Below are 21,643 nucleotides of genomic sequence, written 5' to 3'. Positions count from 1 at the left end.
AGCTCGCTCTCTCCTCGTGGTATCCGAACAGTACGGACGTACTTATCCAGCTCAAAAAAAAAAAAAAAAAATTAATAAAAGGTAAAAATCAAATAAAAGTTCTTGGGAGATCAGCACGATCCGCCGGCCTTTCGGAAGAAAGAACCCATCCACCCAGACGAGAAACCAATCCCCGATCCACGGTGCAGAGGATGGTGCGAATTTTCTGACGATCGCCCCAAAGCGGGCCACCGTAGAGTTGGGAAGCTCCACCCAACGCCCCAACGCCCTCCGCCAACGCGGTCCACCGTAGAGTTGGGAAGCTCCACCTAAAGCCCCAACGCCATCCTCCACAGCGAGCCCTTCAGCAGTTCCCGAGCTTCAGCGCCGACAGAGAGCGGCCCCTCAGCCGTTTCCGAGCTTTAGCGCCGGCAGCAGCGAGCTCTTCGCCGCCCCAACGCGAGCCGTCGCGACCGAGAGTGGGCCATCCAGCCACCGGGCCAAGAGCCTTAAACAAAAAGTGCCAAGTGATCTTCCTTGCCAGGAATAACCAGACCCGTCCAAGGAAAAAGAGACCCTGACCCGAATTTTTTTTGTCACCGTGCTTCGCCCTAACCTAAAAGCCAGATCATGACATGTGAAGGTTAAATGTATTAAATAACCCCCAACGGAACGGGCAGAACTCGTATGATCCTCTTGTGGCCCATTGTGCGTTTATTCCCAAAGAACTTATGTGCGCTTGTTAGGCCGTTGACCCCTTTGTGCATATAAAACGAAACCAGCTGCTTGGAGCTTTTTCCGTGCGCCCACACCTTGGTCTATGGATCAAGACCTACCCCAACGAATCTAAATAAACGAATAAATATTGAATAAAGTATAAAATATAGAAGTTAAAGATGGAATAATTTGATTTATGAACTATATATGCTCAAAAAAAAAGCCCTAAACAAAAAGAAAAAGAAGATCAAGATAATCTGGTGTTAGCCGTGGTCATGCGTGTGCATGTGTGTGTGCTCTCTCTCTAAAACTTACAGGTATTCCCCTCGCCGAAAGATCTTTTGGACGTGGCCGGAACATGAAAGTACGTAAGTGAACAAACTCCCAGTTAACGTTTATAAACTTTTAACATAAAGAGACAAAAGAAAAAACCATACATGAGCCCGGTCGCCCGTAGTCTTTGATTTTTCCCTAAATTATGTTGGAGCTTTTTTTGTTGTAAAGAGGCCTTAAGCCCACGCAAAGCTCAAGAGCTTTGGAAGCTGTAAGCTTTAGCGCAGATCAGCGGCAGCAGGTGCTTCACACCTATGCGACGGTGATTAGTTACCCTTACTTCTGCATTAATACAAAAATACCGAAAATGAAGAAATCTTAAATTACAAAAGTTCCTACTTAAATATTCATTATTATTGTTATTATTCGTTAAATTATTCCCAGTACCCTACCACCTGTTTTTGAGATCATATATTTTATTCCTATTATTTAAAATTATTATTCCTATAGTTTTAATTCTCTTATTGCCCTAGCTTATACTCACCCATGTATTTAGCTTTAGGCACTATCGATAAAAATAAATATTGTTAAAGATTTGGAAATGAATTGTTAGAAGATTTTTGTTTAGGAGCCATGCAGGGATCGATGAGGGAGAGTGAGGTATGACCCCCGGCGAGAAAAGGGATCATCCATAAGCCATATTTTCTTCGGAATTAGGATGATCAAGGTTGGGAGGGCCATGGCTGTTGCATCCAACACCAGCACAGCTACCCGTCGCTTCGGATATGCAACGCGGAAGCCCACTTCCCTGTCCCCTTAATTCCTTTGTCCCTTCTAATTCCCCCAGCCTCCTCATCCTCCTTCCCCAACCCCCTAACACTAGTCATACGGTCATACGCAGGGTATCGCACGCGAAAAAAATAATAATAAGATAAGGTATCGACGCGAGCACGTATAGAAAAGGACCAGTATAGGAACCCCCCCATACTACCGATCATACAGCCGGAGCCAGCGCGTGCACCAGTCCTGCCCGATACACCCCCGACCAGCTCGAGTGGCACCGCCACACACAACAATCGTTGTATGTGATATGCTACAACGCCGGTCGTCGTACCCGACGGGACCCCCATGCACGTGGAACGTCCCGGTCGTACAGTAGATGTCGGTCCGGCCGGATATGTTATTCAACGTGGGCGCCGCAGCCCACAATATCACGTTGAGCGTCCTGGTCGAACAGTAGATGTTGGTCCCGGAGGATTTGTAGTTCAGCGTGGACGCCGAAGCCCACAATTTCACGTTGAGCGTCCTGGTCGAACAGTAGATGTTGGTCCCGGAGGTTTTGTAGTTCAGCGTGGACGCCGTGGTATTAACGATGCTCGGGTGCAGGGAGAAAACTCTGTAGCCCGTGAGAATCAGGCTGGCGTGTGGAACTCGAAAGTTTCAGTATGGACGCGTCCGGATGGCCGCACAGTTTTTGTTGACGAACACGGAAATTCCATTGTCGGCCGATCAGGCCGACCCTCACAGCGTGTAAGTAATAGCTAAACGAATTCAACTTCTAATCGCCTTTACATTTTCAGTTTTAATACCTAAATCATACAAGTTTATGATAATAAAAATATTTAACAAAACTTGTAGTCTTATGTATAGAATATAACGAGTTATGAGTAATTTTAAAGTAAGATGCACCTTGACATTGAGATTTCAGCCCCGACAAGCAAACAGATCAGCAAGATTACAGCAGCGCAATACAATATGTTCATTGGATGCAAAGAATAACAAGTTGCGTTGGGAATTTCCCGATCAGATTTGATTATTGGATGCATCTTTATACTATGCACGACTGGCCAGAACACTTGGTTAGGTTCTGAAGACGCAGCCTATACAGAGCTCTCACAATCGGCAGCAGGTCGTAGACAATGTTCACCATTTGATAAGGATCCTGTCGCAGGTCATATGCCTCGGAAAAGTTCTGTTACAAAGAGATAATAATTTGGAAATGTATATTTTTTGGGTAGTTTGATAGCTTACCTCGTTATCACTAAACTGACAGTATATGCGATCGTCATTGTATTTAAAGTCCCGCAGGCAAGCGAATGTGTTGTTCCACGAATCTTGGCAGTGACAAGCGGCTTCAGGTGTACATTCCGCCAATCGATCACTGCGTCGCCACGGGCATGACGGATTGTAGGTGTCATCGTTACCCTCTCCCCAATACTCTATTAGCAACGAGTGGCGGTGGGGGATGTAGCGAAATATCCCCGTCTGTCCGACCCGCCTGTAACAGATCCCCGTAAATTGATCGCCCATCCATGTAGGGGGGAACGGTTATGCCGGCCCAATCCAGAACTGTCGGCGCCAGATCTATCAAGCTGACAGCTACGTTTAGGTGGCTTTCTGCAGCTATTCCCGGACACCGTATTAGCAGGGGTACGTGAATGTCGGTTTCATACGGCTGTCGCTTGTCAAACGGCTGGGCGAACTGCCCCATACCCATTGTCCGAGGTGTATATGATATAGGTATTTTCGAGGGATTTCGTCTCACTTAGCACTGCCACCAAGGCGGCCACCAACTCGTCGACAGCCAGAAGTGATTCCCAGCTCCCCTGAAAGTATCTGTCTATTGTGGCGATTGTGTCATTCGACAGATGTGCGGACGATCCAACCAACCAATGTTTATCTGGGGCATTCAATTGGACAATCATAAAAAAATACATACGAGTATATGTGGCAAAGCTTACCTTCTGTAGGATTGTTGAAACTAGGGGTGCGCAACTGGCGGAGCAACCATTGCAAAAAATGGCCTGTGCTCGTCGCCTTGGTTGGCACTGCGTAGGAAGTCAACCGCACGATCGCGCAGCAGGTCAGTTAGATATGTGGACGTATGGCTGACATTCTGGGAATTCTCGCGCAGCGTGTAATTGTAGTAGCGGGAGTTTCCATGCAGTCCATAAAACTCGTTCCAACAGCCCGGCACCTTCGCCCGCCTAAACTGGTTTAGATATTTTCCAGCGAAGAACGTACGATAGCCGTGGTTCTGAAGAATAAAGGGCAAAGCCCGGGGCTCAGACCGATGCATCCAGTCCGGGCCGTTGCAGCCTCCACTGACAGAGTTGTTAAAGGTTCTGTGATTGTGCGCATATTGCCCAGTGAGAAGACTTGCCCTGGCGGGACAGCAAATGGGCGTGGGCGTGAAGGCATTGTGGAACTGTGCTCCGGCATGTCCCAAGAGCTTGTTGGTTTCATACATCGGGTACATTCCGTGCAGCTCGACATCCTGATCATCTGTCAAGATCAGCCGTATATTGGCCAACTGTTGTCCTAAGACCCAGTCTACCCAGAAAATACTGATGGCGAGAGACAGCAAGAAGCTGGCCTATGTATGTTTAGCATGAGAAGGATTCAAACAAAAGATATTATACAATTACCATGTTGATCGAAATTTTTTACCGTTTTCCCGGCTCGCTTTGTTTGGAAAATCATTACAAATCATTACACTGGTAAGTGCTTAGCTGGCAAATTCATTGGGGTATTCTCCTAAGTGTTGTTTGCCTGATACACAACTGTCGACAATAGCTTTCACCAATTCCGTAATTAATGTGAAAGTAACATTACCACCCTCAATTATATACAAATTAAGTTCGAATATACCAAAAGCCACATTTTGGTGGTTACTGTAACTGGACTGTAAAGCTCTCGGCGTATTTGTAATATTACTATATATATATATATATATATACTATATGGATCCAGTAGATCACAACGAAGAAATCTAGAATGGGTTTGAAATCTCGTGAAATACGAATACAGCTATAAACGATTTCACTTCACTTGGACTTGACGTTGTCCCGCCCTCCTTTAAATAGTCAAACTCATTGTCGAGAAATATGATTTATTTTCAACGAAAATATATAAATGATTTAGTGACCAAAAAATACAGGATCTTTGCCGACAGACATCAACGTTGAAATTTAATGCTTATATAGGTACAAATGTTTACAGTATTTAGATACTTAGATTTAGTATTAGAAAAAGAATGCAAGTCTGTGTCCGTATCACAAAGCAGCACAAAGATAAGGACAGATACGAATGACATGATCGAACGAATTTCTAGCCTCTTCACTCTCTTTTCCGATCTTAAAAAATAAATAACAGCAAAGATATTCGCATATGTGTGTGTTCCATATTTAATATTCCTATGTATGTATGTATATGTACTAAATGTTGTTCCTATAAGACGTTTAAGTTACATTAGGTTAATGTAAGACACATAAAGAATAAATGTAAATGTAAATGATGTTTGGCCTACCAGAATAGTGATTGCTCTCACTTCTGCTCAGGTGCTCTGATCGTAATATTTTTATGGGTATGTCCGCAACGCTATCGCTTCCGTACAAATCGTGTGTGTTCAAATTTAAATGTTCATGTTATCCCTTGGGATTGGAATATGTACATTGGTAAGTTATCATTAAATTTTGTTGCACTGCTGGTCCTTGCGGTAGCTGTACAGCCCAGCGATTCGAACGTCGTCCCTCCGGGACTAGTTGCCTTCGGGTTTTGGCAAATTGGTATCATATGCACGTATAACTATAGACTGGGGCACAGCTCCACCCTCCTCTTGTGAGAAAGCGTAGCCATCTGAGAACATAAATAATACAGTCAATAATCGTCATATAGGCTTGGTCATCAATGTATGAATGCAGGTCTTGATGTGTAGAATCGGTTATGTGTGGATGAGCTTTGTGTTTATTTGTGTGTGTTTGAGGTACACGGTATAACAATTCTCCTTCTAATGGAAAAAAATCCCAGAAATACGATATATGAATCATATTTATTTATAGATTTCGGACCAGATTTAAAACCTACAGGTCAAGTCTTACCACTCCACTGAGTTCTACGAGTACAGGTATATTCCTGGAACTGAGTGGTTAAAGGCGGTTCGGTTGTACTCACGGGATAGTTCTAGTTCCGTTTCGACTCTCGTGTTGGCCCGACGAGTAAATACATTACGTAGCAGCCTCGCAGTTTCCGTGAATCTGTAGGGTTAATTTTTTGAGCGGGGGCGGATATGGTTTAGTATCGGATTTAATTTTGTATAGGATTTGAGTTTTGAGTTATTGCAGTTTATGTTACTCTAAGATTTTCCATTTTGAATTGTTAGCACTTTACTTTTCACAACATTACAATTATTCAAGTATTCAATCCAATCTCTATTGTATAGAAAACGTAGCTGAAACAGATCGAGGCTCTTGGCGGGGGGCAGGTCAGGGCTGGGCATTAAGTACATACATATAATCAAATCAGGATGATCAACTGAATAACGAGGTGTTTACAGGTGTACAAAATTGTAGGGGCATGCAGAGTACATAATAAAGGGAGATGAGCCTACTAGTATTTGAGAGTTGGCAAATAAAAGGAAACGATGCGAGTCTTACAAAAATTACAACGAATCGTTGACACTACAAATAACCGTAAATAAAGTGTTTGAATATAATATACGCGTATTTAATTGAGTGGTGTCCTGTACTAATCCCAATTGGGATTGGGATTGGGATCCCACTGATTTCGTCCCCCAAAACCCCCTATCCTATCGAAACCTTTTGTGGTGGTGTCAATGGTATGGTATTGTGTGGTATGGTATGTTACGGCATTGTGATGTGTGTACGAGTACGGGTGGTTTGGTGCGGTGTGTTTTATCTACGATTTCCTTACACCGAAGAATCGATCCCAAGGCATACATAGTACTGCAAACACAGACATTTACGCAGAAAATGTTCATAGAATTTTCAATTAAACATTTTAAATAATTTTGCTGTTGACTTATTGATTTATTAAATTATTGATTATTGGTTATTGTTGTGTGTTCTTGGGTTTCAGGTTTAAGATGTTGGGTGTGGTTGGATTTGATTGGTTAAAGTCTGGTACAACGTCTCTTAAAACTGTAAATTATAGTACATCCGGCCATGGAAAAAATACAACCAAATACTCAAGTACAATATTAATTATAAATTATTTATATATATGTTCCTATATACCTATGTATGTAATATATGTTGAGAAAGCTTTTGACATTAGGCTGTCTATCCTAGCGTGTCTATCCATCTACATATGTACATATATACTCTTCAGACACTATCACAGTTGGCAAATAGTTAGCACATACAATACCACATACTCGTTTGTATAAATATTCCGCATTCGCACATTTCCATAAATTTACATATTTTACATTGACTTATGTTCGTTGTGATATGAATTCGACAGTTGCTAGAAGGTACTCAATGCGCATACTTAAGAATTTATGTATACTTATTCACTATAACAAATATTACACTATTAAGACAATACGACTGACATATTGCTTTGCTTTTCCTTGCCTTGATCCGACTGATACGATTGATTTGATCCAGCTGTTCACATATGAAGCGTAGTAGTGATAGTGGAGGTGGTGGAGCTGTTGCTCATAACAGACTCGCCGGCACTCCGTCGCGCCCTTCCTACCTCGCTCCGCCTCTTTCTGCTCCGCTGCTGGCCAACGCTGTCGTCTTCGAGGTCCAGGTGCTCTATGCGCAGGCTGGGAGCTCGCTGGCCCACTGAGAATTCTTTGCTGCCAGTGAATGATGACCGTCGGGATATGAGGACTGAGCTGGAACGCAATAGCTTGCCCAGGGCGTAAGCAAAACCAGAACCTCTAATGACGGCAAATGGGTGCATGGATTTTGATTGTTTGATTGATTGATTGCAAGGAGAAGATCAAGGAGCCATCAGCGAAAATGATGTACAAAAGAGTTTGCAAGTTGATTGTATTGTGGATGGATGGGGGATAGAGAAGGATAAAAAGATTACATTTTAGGAAATTCAATTCAAAAGATACTTGCTCAAAACTGAGTAAAACACTGAATAACGAATAATCCATGTGGTAAGGTAAGAGTAACAGTGGGAGTAAGAGTAAAGTCTGATTCTGATGGATAGTTTTGCACTCTGGACTGGAGCCAGTGAAATTGTTTTTGTTTCTTTAAATGCGCTGATTTCAATCAATGATACACTGCTAGCAATGCAATGCTGCCTTAAGAGTTTTCACTAAACATTTCCAATTTTCAATATAAATTTCATTCAAAATTGCTCAATAAGATCTGATCTACAAAATGCGTACACAACTAAGTAAACATACATATACACTCGTAAGTAAATTCAAAAGAAATCTCTTTTTTTCATCAGCTAAGTGTGCATTATATTGTATAAGTATGATCTATAGTTTATATAGTATTGTAGGTATAGTTAGGGGTCTGTTACAGTTCATTGTATGAACGATCAGCAGTGTAGAGAGTGTTTGTGCTGCACTGGAACAACTAATAACTAACAACAGGTTCAGCTCTAAGACTATGTACACATTTTTTCTCTATTACTAAGTTTGTTTCCTTTTAGGTTTCGCACACTGGTGTGTGTCCTCGCGTCCTTATGACGATTATATGTTGAGTTCCGTTTCGTTTTGATATTTTGTATACAATTTGAGATAGGGTTCGAGCAATTTTTAGTGACCAATGTTCAACAAGAGACTTTGGTTGCACGAAAATAAGCACTAACATACATCGAAAGTTCAACAAACACAATTTGGGGAGGTGGAAGTGGGAGTGGCAGTGCGATTACTGGGATGAGGCATGAGGCATTGCGTAAGATTAAGTTAATGCCAAATACATAATGACCCAAAAACAAACGCTAAGTAATTATGAGAGCTAAAGATACTGTAAACTTTGGTGCAAATTATTCACTACAGGAAGCATATCGGTATATATGTATATATATAGTTTATGTAGTATAAGGCACGTATGTAGGTTTAATCAGCCTTTGATTGGTTAGAATGGAATTGGTAGAGATATTGGTAGAGGTGTCTACATATTCAAGTTTCAACAAATGCGCAACAATTCAAATTGAAAATATATGTATGTACGATTAGATGTTGATTCTCTGTTTGGAGACAAACAAAAGCCTAAATACGAATACATATGCATGTACGATATGTATTGTAAAGGGAAAGCGTGACTCTACGAGAGGTGCCTGGCGTAGCGTGGCGTCGATACTTACGAAGATCGAGGCTCGTTCATCACTTCGGCGAGATCGTTGCGCCTAATCTCGGTTTCGCGCACTGCCTCCGTGAGTGTCTTGAACACGGTGTTGTGTATCCTGTAACGAAGGCGGACAGGAGAGGAGAAAGCACACATTGTAATATACCGAATATTTAGGGTAGAGTAGGGTTGTTCAATGACGCACAGTTTGCAGATGACATCGATCAGCAGGGTAGTGATTGGCACCAGAACCAGGCCCAAATAGAACATCGGCGTGCTCAGCATCATGATGTCCATGCCAGGGAAGTTGCTGCCGATGTTGAAGGTCGGAAAGCAGTGACTGTAGATCAGAACAAAGCCGAACCAGAGCACTATGGAGCCCCAAATGGCCATATGCGTCAGCCAGGTCCAGGAGTTTGTGATGAGGCCCGCCTTCAAGCAGACCGTCACAATCACATACTGCAATCGAAATGCAATGCAAAATTCAATCTAATGTCGACTGGTTAATTGAGAAGTGTGTGAGCGCCTCACCGTATACACCATATTGCCCATCATTAGGTAGTCGTTGGTCTTGCCATCCTTCCAGATGGTATCCGATGCGTACGCGGCCATGGGCAGCCAGAAGAGGAACACCGAGTGCAGCAGGGCGTTGAAGATCCAAATCCAAAATACCTTCACATTGAACAACTTGGCGTTCTGCGAGGGCTTGTAAAGCATCGGGTACTTGAGCATCGTCTCGGCCATGCAGAACTTCTCGAACAGACCCATGGCGAACGGGGGCATGGCCGTGAACACCACATTGTAGAGACCAATGGTCCACCGCTCGAACAGGATCTGGCCCGACCAGCCGGAGTAGAGGGCGAACCACAGTTCGATGACATAGAGACAGACATTCTTGTAGAAGCTGTACAGGATCAGCTTGCTGATACGCGCATAGTTCCAAGCCCCGTGTACGAGCAGCAGTCGCTGCAGGTACCGAAATTGGGCAATCGAATAGTCCGAGGCGCAGGCCGCTTGCAAACCCTCAACGCCGGATATACCAATGCCAACGTTTGCCTTCTGTATCATGGCCACATCGTTGGCACCGTCCCCGATGGCCAGCGTCACCGCCTTGGTGCTCTGGGTGACCATCTCGACCACCTCCGCCTTCTGCATGGGCGACACGCGGCAGCAGATGACCACGCGGCAGAGTAGGCAGAGCTCCTGAAAATCGCCCCGTAGATCACAGCTCAGGGCGTATTTTAGTGTGGTGCCATCGATGACCAGGGCCACGTTCATGTCGTTGGCCGTCGAGCTCTTAAATTCCCCTAAGTGGCGAAGGATGACGTCGCGGGTTGCCTGAGGAAAGAGAAACAATTACATAAGTTTCAATTTGTTGATCAAGTGACACTTGGGCTTACGTCAAGGCTTTCCTCGTTCAGGATGAGTATGTCCATGGTGTGGGAGATCAGCCTGCAGGAGTATCCTATATTTATAGCCGTTTCTTGCTTGTCGCCGGTCAGCACCCAAATATAGATGCCGGCATCCATCAGCGCCGCAATCGTCTCCGGCACGCCGTCCTGCAAGCGATCTTCGATGGCCGTGGCGCCCAGTAGGCGCAGATTGATCTCAATCAAGTCCGCCGCATCCTCCTGCTTGCGTTCGCGGTGCTGCAGCGCCGTCGCAGCATTGTGGTAGGTGTTGCGCCACTCCTCGTACACATCTGGCTGAATGTCGGCCACGGCCAGACAAAGTGTGCGCAGACCCTCCGATGCGAACTCCTCGAGGTGCTGCAGCGTCCGGTCACGGTACTGTCTATCTTGGGCGGACAGGCGTTCGTAAATCACCGAATCGGCGCCCTTGCAGAAGAGCTTGATCTTGCCCTCTGGCGTCCGCACTATCAGCGACATGCGCTTTCGCGCCGATGTGAACTCCAGAACATTGAGTACCTGATATCGCCGCCGTTGGCCCAGCGCATTAATCTCCACGTATTCGGGCGTGCGGGTGTCGAAGATGTAGCCAAAGAAGTGGGCGCCCTCAACCAGGGCGCGTTCGTCCGGACTAGCGGCGTGGTAGATGATGCCCTCATCGCTTCGCTCAGGTATTACGGTGTGGCAGACGGAAAGCAGCACCAGGAACTCCTCGATGACTTCTGCCGACTCGTGCCGTCTGAGGATGTTCTGAACCAGCAGCGACTCCTCCGGAGTGCGCTGCGGGGCATAGATATGCCCCGCTATTGAGCACTTCTTGAAGACCATCACATTCTGCGTGAGCGTGCCCGTCTTATCAGAAAATATGTACTTTACTATGCCCAGCTCCTCGTTGAGGTTTGAGGTGCGGGCCATGGCCGACGTGTCCGAGGGCTCGTGGTACATCTCGATGTCGTAGTTGATGAAGATGGCCTGCAGGAAGCGCACCAGCTCGAGGGTGACCTGCAGCGATATGGGTATCAGGTTGTTGTACAGAATGAAGAAGGTGAGGAGATTGTAGCCGAGGCTCAAGCTCTTGAAGTCGCTCAGGCCCAGATACCAGTCCGTTTCCGAGTGCTCCCGGGTCCAGAACAGATTGCACAGTCCACTGGTGATGCAAAGCGAGATCAGGATCATGAACAACATCAGGATCTGGGTGTTGGTTAGCTTGTCGACGGTGGACCGCTTCAGCGGCGCTGAGGTAGAGTTCTTTATGAGCTTCGTCTCCTGACCCGAGTAGACAACGACCCCAAACACCCAGGCCGTGTTTCGCAACATAGCGCCACGCTGCAGGACCTGATCGTTGCCCAGGGACACGGATCTTTAAAGGACACATAGAGATATCAAGATGGAACAGTAACACAGTCGATTGAACAACTACTCACTGCTTTCCGAATTCCTTTAGCACCCCGTTAAACTCGTACAGATGCCGATTGGGCAGCTCGCACTCGATCCTTCCCTGCAGCATTGCGAGGTGCTTTGTCTCCAGCAGTCCCGCAGTGGCAGTCCCTCCCTGGCGTATCTTCAGGTTTGTCTCCCCATCCAGATTGGCCGTCTCAATGAAACACATGGCCTGGGGCTCACTGGAAAGTGGGACGGGCTGGGATCAACATATGGCCACAATGGAGTGTGCTGGCGCTCACGCTTACCTGGACGATAAGATAATTAGGTCCGCGGGGAAGAATGTGTTTATCGACACTTTTATAATGTCCCCCACGGTCAGCTCCGCCCACCGGACTGTCGACCAGGTGCCGTTCTCCAGCCGCTCGATGTGTCGATGATTGATCTCATTATCAGCGCGATGGCGCTTCTGTGGATGGGGAAAAAAACCGTATGAGCCTCGTATGCAAATTAAGCCCTCGGCTGACAAATACTTACCACATCTTCGATTATCTCCTTGATGGCGCTGACAGATAGGATGAACATCAGGGGCACCAGAGTGGTGTAGCGACCCGTGGGCGATACATCTGGGATTTGCTGCAGCAATGCGATGAGCAGGAAAAAACAGTTCGAGTACCGTCGGAACTGTTCGAACAGGAACGAGGGCAGAAAGCTGATGATGCTGCAGATGAAACAGATACAAATGAATCAGTTAGTATCGCATCTAATCAATCTTATTAATTGATAGCGGAATGCTTACTTGTACTTGGCCGTCGATATACGATTGTTGCAGTACTTTACGGGCTGGGCGCCATTCAGGATTATGACACGCCGCTCTCCATCCTCTGCATCGTAGCCGGCGGACGAGGTGATGTCCTCATCATCTGAAAACAGGCGGCAAATGTTCGAGGAATAAGTATTTTATAAAAACTATATTCGTTCATTGGCTCATTGGTTTATTTTTTAAACAAAATTAATCGGCAGTCCAATTCCAAGCCCATTCCCACTTGGCCACAAATAAATTCGCGGCAATGGGACTACTCAAGGCGTACTTCTTCGCGAACCCATTCACATCGAAGTGGGCACGTCCCTCAGTGTCGGCGGCCGTCAGGTACGGCTCGTCGAAGTCCAACTCGAGGTACTGCCGGTAGGCCAGGAAGAGACTGCGATGGAGTTCCTTGCCCTCCGACGAGCGCTTGTCCATGTAGGCCACAATCCTCTCCCCCCGCACCACATCGCATCCGGGGATGTTGCCCACCAGCCAGAGCAGGTAATGGCCCTTGGACTTTGGCATGTCCAGGTCGATTATCACAAAGTTGTAGAGCTTGCTCGACTCCGATTTCCATCGAATGATAGGCTCTTTGACCGCCTCATCGACTGAAATGGAGATGCCTGGCTCCACCTCGATGTCGCAAGGGTACAGCACCTGAATGACTTCCTGCGGCTCGCAGGTCAGCACATCCGGGATAATGCGAGCCTGCCTGAGACTCTCGACCAGGTGCCTCGCTGGATTCGGCGGAGGGCAGCTCACAAACATGTGTAGTGGCCAGTGAAGCAAACCCAGATTAAATTCCCTAATAATTTCCCAGATATAAAGCAGATTCTAATCACGCGCCAACTTGATTAGTTCGAACACCAAGGCTTTAAAAACAGCTACTTCGAATATGGAGCTTTAATTGCTCGAATGTTCTTTTTCGTCTCTCGAGACCGAATTCCATGGAAGGGTCCCGTTAAAGCTCGTCTATGCCGCTTAAGCCGACAGCGACGGTGAACACGCGGATCAATTCCATTTTTCTCCCAAAACACTTCGGTTGTGCCTGTGCCAATAGTGCCAAACTCTAGTGGAAGTTCACGTGTCCCTGTATTACATAATAAATACCAAATTACATAACTGCAAGTCGGCGGAGAATCGACTAAAAAGCAAGATCAAGCTATATTGTGTGGTGAAAGTGCAAAGTGCTACGTAGAGAAAAAGAAGGTGATTATAGAGGAAAGCAGGTTTGGTACATTCACTGAATTCCGAATCTATTACAGAATCTCTTGGTCACTGGAGGTCTGCCGTGCTTTGGCGCTCTCACGCCTAACCCCCCCCACGCAACCTCCAGTGTCTTATTTTTGGCCGCTTCGAATTACCAGCGTTTCCGTTGTACGGACGATCTGTATCGACTTTTGAATGCCCTCTAATCGTATCTTGCGAGATGCAACTCAACATCCTTGATGCGGAATCTACAACGCCTAGGAATTAAAGTGGAAATTTATGTCAGCTAAAATTGTGCAGAAGATGTGAATACAAGATCAGGAATCGGAATCTAGGGTGACCTGTGTCGTGGACAACATGTGATCATCGATTCGTGAGTACGAACATACCCGCGAAATAGCAGGGTATAGCAGCGGTGCAGCGTAATGAAAGGGAGAGCGTGATAGCTCACACGCCAAGAGCGAGCTTTCCTTCGAAGAGAATTCGGACATATGCGTGCGTATGCACACACATATAAACGTGCATTAATTTGATCATCGACATTCTCTTTGCTTTGTCCTGTTCTTTTCTTTTGCTTGCATTCTTGTGTTTGCACTTCAATTAAATTTGACTTTAAATGTAAAATCATATAAACATATACAGTTATATTAAGGAATATCTTTCCTATAGAATTAATTTCTTTATCATATGTCTTAAGTCCTTTCCTAATCAACTTAATGTTAAGCCTTGATTCACTCTGGCAATGCCGGCCAAAACATCATTCTTTAATTCTTTACTATTTTTATATAATTAATATTGTTCCACAGCTACCGAAGCAGTTCATTGGGCCCAACGAGCTCGTCAAGGAAAGTTTTTGAATTTGGTAATGATCATTAGTTTCGTATTGAATGGAAATGTTGACCTTCGTGAGTAAAAAGGCTCAGTTTTGCTAAGAATTGTATTTTATATTCTTAAGTTAATGAACTTTTTGTTATATATGAATCTTTTGAATCTTGATTAATAGAACTATTTTGAATTAACATGAATTTGGAATAAATAACAACCATTCTGTCTAAGTACATAATGCCAATGATGCATCGAGTGTAATAATGCAGCGGTAGTTACGTTAGGGGCCATGCCAACATCGTTCCACGCATTGCCGAAGGTAGGGAGGGTATAGAGGAACTAGTGATCTCCTACACCTAGGATCACTAAATTGAATACGCGACTACCGGATTCCTTCTTGCCATCTATGCCGACCGGGGATTGATTACATTTGTTTTTTTTTGTTTTGATCAAAGTAGATTCTGTGTAAGTGCACTTAAATTTTTATAATATGGCGAGAACAAGGAAGTATAGGGATAGGAAAGACCCCGACCCCATCCGGCGAGCTGAGCCCAGAGCGCAGTATAGTGCACTAACCCCGATTCCCTTTCCTGCTGAGGCTGCATTGCCAACAAGATTTAACCAGCCCGTAGCCGTAACATTATACATGGCGCTATCGTTTCAAAGAGCAGCAATTTCGAGATCCCGTATAGAAAAGATTGAGTTTCCAGAGCTTCCTAGGATTATACGACACTTACGGCTCCAGCGCATGCGCAGCGCCTTGTAGACATTCCGGAGGGCCATTCTGTACTAACGGCGTTGGTGCTGGTGCTGTTGCTGTTGCTGGTGTTGGGCAGGTGCTTGCCGGGGCCGATCCGCAAACGCAGATGCGCCAGCGTTGGCGCCACTCGACTCCAGCGTCTCTTCTTCCTCCACCTCGGCCGCGTGCAGTTCTTCGGATCCCGAATCGCACTCACCGACGGGCACGAAGGCGATGCTCTTGCCGGGAGACTCGTTTAGACGTTTGGAGAAAAACAGGATGACAGGTCTCTACTACTCCCCTGGCCAGAGAGATGCTGTGCCACAAGTGGGCGTAAACGTTCGCGCTACAAGAAAATCTGACGCCTGCGCTCCACTCGGTCACTTTGCATTCGAATTCGTGTTTTTATTTCAAATCAAATGGATTCCGCTTCTGGTGCAGGCGATTCGGATCGATTCGATTCTATTGCTCTTCACTTTTGGGTTCTTTGTACAGTTGTTGGTCCTTCACCATCGCCTGGCAACAAGGTGCTATGGGGACCGTCTAACGGTATCGATTTGTCACACCTCGGATGAGATAGAGCACGTGATGGCCGAGCATTATCGGATTATTATCGGCATGGCTTTATTGGAGCTATTTTCCTAGAGTCTGATTCTGTGGAAGTTGTGGTTTCTGGAGCGGTGGTGTCGAAAAAAAGCACAGTTACACTTAAACTGTTATCCTGTTAATACACAAAGACAAACAAAAACACAGATGCGCGAATGAAATCCACGAGCAGTATTTTTCTGAGAACTTTTCCGAAGTGCTTCTCTCCTGCGACTGAAATTCCACGACGGAATGTGTGCCGTTGGGGCAGGGCTGCAAAAGGACAACGATACTCGTAAAAGGGGTGACGAGGAGAGGAGGAGCTCGCTTCGGCTTCAGGTTATTGTGCCAGGAAGCCACCCCCAACACCACCCCCAAAACACACCCCCCGAACACATTGGGAATGGATACACCCGAAGATGCGCCATGTGTGTGCAGTTAGCAAAACAAAACGAGAGAATCCAAGAGGGAGGGAAAGAAAGAGCGCCGGCGCTGTTAATCGAAAGCTTTAAGCTGCAATAGCAACAAAAGAAAAAAAAGGAAAATAAATGAAAAAAGAAGAGAACGTATAGGAATAAAGTGTCTCGACCAAGGGATACTCTATATACAGTCGAACTTCCATATAGCGAATCTCAAGGGGACCAAAAAAAGGTCGTTATACCGAAAATTCGTTATATAGAATCCGTAAAAAGAAATAAGTTTTTACAAAAACTTTAAAGATGTTTAGGGATTGCCTCACTACATTTTTTTTGTATTCAACTATCCTACACTTGCCTCAAACTCTAAGGGTGCTGTTGACGCCCCTTAATAGAATATAGGATTAAATTACTTTATAAAGGTTAACAATTTAATTATTTGAATTAATATGTAAATATTACTAAAATTGTGAATTAATTTGAAGTTGTCGCGTTACATTATGTACATATAAAGAAGCGCAGTCGATAGTATCAATAGTATCGAGCCAAAACGATCTGAATTATGATCACTAGATTTAAGACACATACGAAATAAAACGAACGAGCAAGGAACTACATCGAGCGGATTAAGGAAGGTCTTAATTGTGTAGACGGATTCCACTGGAAAACTGTTGGAGGGACTTAGCTCGTACAGGTGCCAATGCTACAGCGAGTTGTTATGCCTCCTCTCTGATACGCTTCGAAATTTTGATTGCTATCAGCCTCCACCTCTGAGGTAGAGAACTGATGCAAAAATATTTATTGGGTGACTGATATTATGTTTATCGATTGTTAGCGTCACATTTAGAGTTCGGGACTTCCCCAAATACATTTTGTTTTGGTAGGAAACCACAATCAAAATAATTTAAAAAAAAATTCATTATAGGGAGATCGAAAACGAATCGAATAGAAAAACAATCGTAGTAAAGAAATATTCGCTAGCAAAACTAAAAATCTAACGAAATTGCAGTGTTCTGGAAACAAAATTGTTTGATAGATTTTGATTTTGGGGCTATATACAAGATTTCCCATTACACCGGCATATACTTCATGAGTAATATTATTTATGACACCAATATTAATCTCCAGCCATCGGGATTCCACTTTGCATCTATTCTTACTTCCTTTCTTTACTAAAGAATATGGGTACATTTTTTAAACTGCCCTCAAAAGCTGTCCTGTATACGGAAAACAAAAGGGGCAACAATTCGGTGCTTCTATGGACGGAAACAGCCTTCCTTCCTTCCGCCAGAGTTGCTCAGGAATATCCCATAAAAGAATCGAAACAAATAAAAGAACCCTTAGGACTCGTTATTCCAAAGCCTCGTAAATGTACCCGTATGCTTAAAAATGTATGCTCGAAGGAAAGGAATTAATATTTAGATATCTGTATATGATATAGGAATATAAAAAGCACCTTTACGTAAGTTCCTTCTTATGCCGGTTTTATTCAATAGGTAGGTGGTGAACTTGTTCCCCACCCGGAACGAGGCAGTCAGGCGGCTATGATTGATGCTGGCATCGGTCTCCGAGCGATCGACCACACTAGCGTTCTCGCCTATCCGCGACGGCGAGGTAGTTGCGGTGTTTCCCTCGGTGGACGGTTCATGCTCCGCAGGAGGCCTTCCGCCGTCCTCCCCACCAGGGGGCGCTCTGTCGCCTCCCTCGGCGGAGATTCCCATGTTCGATGGTCCCGTGGATGCTGCCCTCCGCATCGCTTCCCCCCTCAGCCAGCGCACGCTGCTGGTAATCCAACTCTGCACCCGCTCCGGCAGGCTCCACAGATCGACGCTGGCTTGGGCGGGTGTCGCAGCCGGATGAGTCCTGCTCCCAGCTGCCTCTTGCCGTTGCTGCTGCTGTCCCCGGCTCTGTCCGTTGTCATTATGGCCGCCTCCTCCGTCCTGTGCTGAGCTGCTGCTCCGTGTCCTAGCGATGCTGTCGCTCTCATTCTTTCTGCGATCTGCCATGTTAACATGGTTGTGGAACACCCATTAAGTACACTGTTCGGATCTAATGCGATGTGAATTTATTTCATTAGTTTTCTTAGGTTTCACTGCACTTTTGGTTTTACGTTTATGTCACTTTGATTGGTTCAGATATTAACTGTGTGTATATTTGATATATTTGATTTTCAAAGGTTGCTGCGCTGATTACTGCTTTTACGGTATTGATTTGCTGGCCAGAGCATGGCTTTTCCATTCTATTGCCGAGTGTATAGTACTATTGTGAGCAAGCACACAACCCAACTCCATTATCGCTGGCCATCTAGAATGGTAAACAACTCGGTCTCCAAGTGCGCGACATTGGCAGGACATTGCCGACATTTCACACAGCGCTAAGTGCCATATTTTCCTGTACAGTGAACGCTCCACTCCGCTGTCCACTTTGGCTACAATATATCGACCCCAAACGAAACGCCCGGTACGCCCGAAACGAAACATGGAAATAATTAAAGGCGACAACTGGTCAAACTCCTGGATGATAAACACGCTAGACAGACCCATAGAATAAATAGATCCATGAAAATAATTAACCACTCGTACTATGGTTTGAGGCACTGACTAGGGAACATCGACCTCGTCTGCGAAAGCGGAAGTCAACGAAACTTTCTCGGTTTGTCTGCTCCGTTCCGTTCCGACGGATAGACAGGAACGAAAGAAATTCTATTTGCGTGCACTGTGTTACCTTACGTGTTTTCCGGCAATAACTGTATGGCCATTACTCGGTGCCCGGAACATACTCACGTATGAGCCGAAACATGACACTCAAAAGGCTTTGAAATGGTCACTAGGAGAGCCGTGCAGTGCCATTGCCATTAGCTCCGATCCGATTGGATCCTTTGGCAAACGGAATACACTTGAGTTGGCAAATGCCAATGTGAGTGAGTAGCTTATCGATTGTTCCAGTTTCTTACAAGTGCCCGGTCCGCTGTGCGGGGGTGCGCAACAACTTCCGCTACTCGCCCGTCCTTGATATGTCCACCTGTGGCTGGGCTGCTCAGCTATGGCTATGCCCAGGCGGGTAATTGCATACTAGGTCTCAGTGGTTAACGGGAAATCGGCCATAAATATTTATTAGCAAAGTTTTCACCTAATGGATGCTCCTCAGCGAAAATTTCTGTTTTCTATGGAGTCCGATGTAAATAGTCGGTCCATCGTTCGGGCAGATAGGCGCATGTTTGCATATTCACGACGCTATTCAAATTCATTCCTCCAGCTACGAAGCGCTCTAAAAATACCAGCATCAAACACAGGAATAAGTATTTTGGATTCATTCCAATCGTATTTACTTATTTGTGGATTTCATATATGTACATACATATGTACTAGTAGAACCAAATCTGCTTCTCAACTGGAAAAGGTCGCTCCAACGAGTGCACACGGACTTTTTTATGGGGAATCGGTTGCTAACTCGCAAGAAAAGACTCAGTCGAGCCGAATGCAAGCAGGTGATAATTACCCCTCAGCCACATCAAGCAAACGACGTACACGTACGTATACCCCTCCAAGTAAAATATGACAACAATAGGAGCAGTTCATACGAATACTAAAATGAATCGTGTTTATTATCCGGTGGCGTCGGGGGGCAATAACAAAGGTAAACACACACATCCGTCGCACCTAAAGATACAGAGGGTATACTTGTCTATGTCACCGATTCGGTGAAGTCAGAACAGCGACAGTTCAACAAAGACGTCCACAGACATTTTGAAATCAAATCGATAGAAATTATTGGCAATCGACCAACATTAGCGGGGGAATACACAATTCGATGTCACCACTAAGCGGCGGAATAAATCGTTTGTTAGGCCCCCAATGGAGCATTCCTACACATGAATTTCCATGTGTACATATGTACAGGGGAACTCTTTGTCCGTTTGGAGGAGAGTTACTGTACATATTCCCACAGTGCAGTCATAGTAAAATATATGCAAGTACTGTTTGTTCTTATGTAAGTGGGAGTGGAATGTCAATAGTTGTGTGACTAATTTTTCGAATCCCACATTCGAGTTAGCAAACAATGAATATGTGATGTTTCTTTCGCTCTATATTTATTAATATGCATTTGGCAAATGAAAGCAAAAGTGACGAAAATTATTAAAAGAAACAACATTCTACATATGTATGTATATGCGGTGGCAGTGCGGCACAGTTTTGGCAGCGAAAATCAGCTGTGTGTAAGATATGAATATTAGTTTATAAGATTTGAATATTAGTTTAAGATTTACTCATCGATAGTATTATAAGAAATACCAATGTACTCGATATATCGATACTTGTCCTCGACAAGTATCGATATGCCAACACACATTCATTCGAATACGCCGATCAAGAAAGAAGAACATATAATAAAACCGTGCTATTAAAAAATTACATATCAAGTGTGGGGTTTGCCCAAAAAAAAAAAAAAACTGCGATGAACAATGCAGACATAAGAGCGAAAACCAAAAGTGAACTTAGCGACATATTGCGTAGCGACATAACGTATATTTTGATCAAGATGCCAACATACACCAATTACGTACAGCATTGAAAAAAATCATGGAAGACACGCATGAGCTAGGAAATACGGCGCCAAGCGCAGACGAGACTATGCAGGCAGACATTTTTGCAGTCCCGGTTGAGCGCGAGATAGATAGAGACAACCGTAGTGCACAACACGCAGTAAAAGCGGCGCCAGAAGAATATGGTGAAAATGTGCAGAAGGCTCGAGAAGCATTCATGCCGCGACAAGACAACGCTTGATCGAAATTGACCATGCGATCAGATGTATACGAAGAAGAATCGCGCCGTTTGCAGCAGTTGGAACAATTGTACGTTTCTCGCAAGCGCTTAGCTGATCTCAAATTAAGCATATTGAAAACGGAGAAAGAGGCTATGGAGTTGGAAACGCCGAGAGATTGCATCGACTTGACACACATTGAGGCGTTGATGCGTCCATTTTCTGGAGATGACGACCAGGCTGTAACCAGTTGGATAAGTAACTTTGAGGACATTATGAATTTCCATGGTGTATCCGAGTCCAAATGCTGGATATTAGCGAAGCGGCTGCTAGGCGGATCGGCGAAGGCGTACATCGACCATGTGGCGCCTTTGACTTGGCAATTGATGCGAGAAGAATTGCTCAACGTCTTTGAGCAGAAAGTGACAGCGTGGGACATTGGAAAGCGACTGGAGGCACGGAAAATTGAAAGCGCATTG

General features: G+C 45.0%; 1 protein-coding gene and 1 pseudogene across 8 annotated transcripts in view; both read right to left on the bottom strand.

The window, feature by feature from the left end:
- Positions 1-2,554: 2,554 nt before the first annotated feature.
- On the bottom strand, positions 2,555-4,467 carry LOC117193220 (annotated as a pseudogene).
- Positions 4,468-5,132: 665 nt separating this feature from the next.
- LOC117192552 (probable phospholipid-transporting ATPase IA) overlaps positions 5,133-21,643 on the bottom strand; it is a 35,819-nt gene continuing 19,308 nt past the window's right edge. For 2 of the 8 annotated variants that reach the window (XM_033397254.1, XM_033397249.1), the window contains exons 2-10: positions 12,621-12,744; positions 12,359-12,542; positions 12,130-12,290; positions 11,866-12,063; positions 10,433-11,801; positions 9,564-10,370; positions 9,238-9,491; positions 9,052-9,150; positions 7,256-7,660 (exon numbers count right to left, since the gene is read on the bottom strand). In XM_033397254.1, coding sequence (XP_033253145.1) covers positions 7,384-7,660; positions 9,052-9,150; positions 9,238-9,491; positions 9,564-10,370; positions 10,433-11,801; positions 11,866-12,063; positions 12,130-12,290; positions 12,359-12,542; positions 12,621-12,744 — 3,473 coding nt within the window. In that variant the 3' untranslated portion in view covers positions 7,256-7,383. Of the gene's footprint in view, positions 5,608-5,922; positions 6,006-6,681; positions 6,714-7,255; positions 7,661-9,051; positions 9,151-9,237; positions 9,492-9,563; positions 10,371-10,432; positions 11,802-11,865; positions 12,064-12,129; positions 12,291-12,358; positions 12,543-12,620; positions 12,745-15,400; positions 15,640-17,859; positions 18,621-21,643 lie in introns of those variants that run through there. The other 6 variants (XR_004474374.1, XM_033397251.1, XM_033397250.1 and 3 more) reach the window with 6 other exon arrangements.

This window comes from Drosophila miranda (genome assembly GCF_003369915.1).
Source record: "Drosophila miranda strain MSH22 chromosome Y unlocalized genomic scaffold, D.miranda_PacBio2.1 Contig_Y2_pilon, whole genome shotgun sequence".
Classification (NCBI taxonomy): Eukaryota; Metazoa; Arthropoda; class Insecta; order Diptera; family Drosophilidae; genus Drosophila; species Drosophila miranda.
The sequence above is the reverse complement of the archived record's forward strand: the minus strand, read 5'-3'. Positions and strand labels throughout refer to the sequence as shown.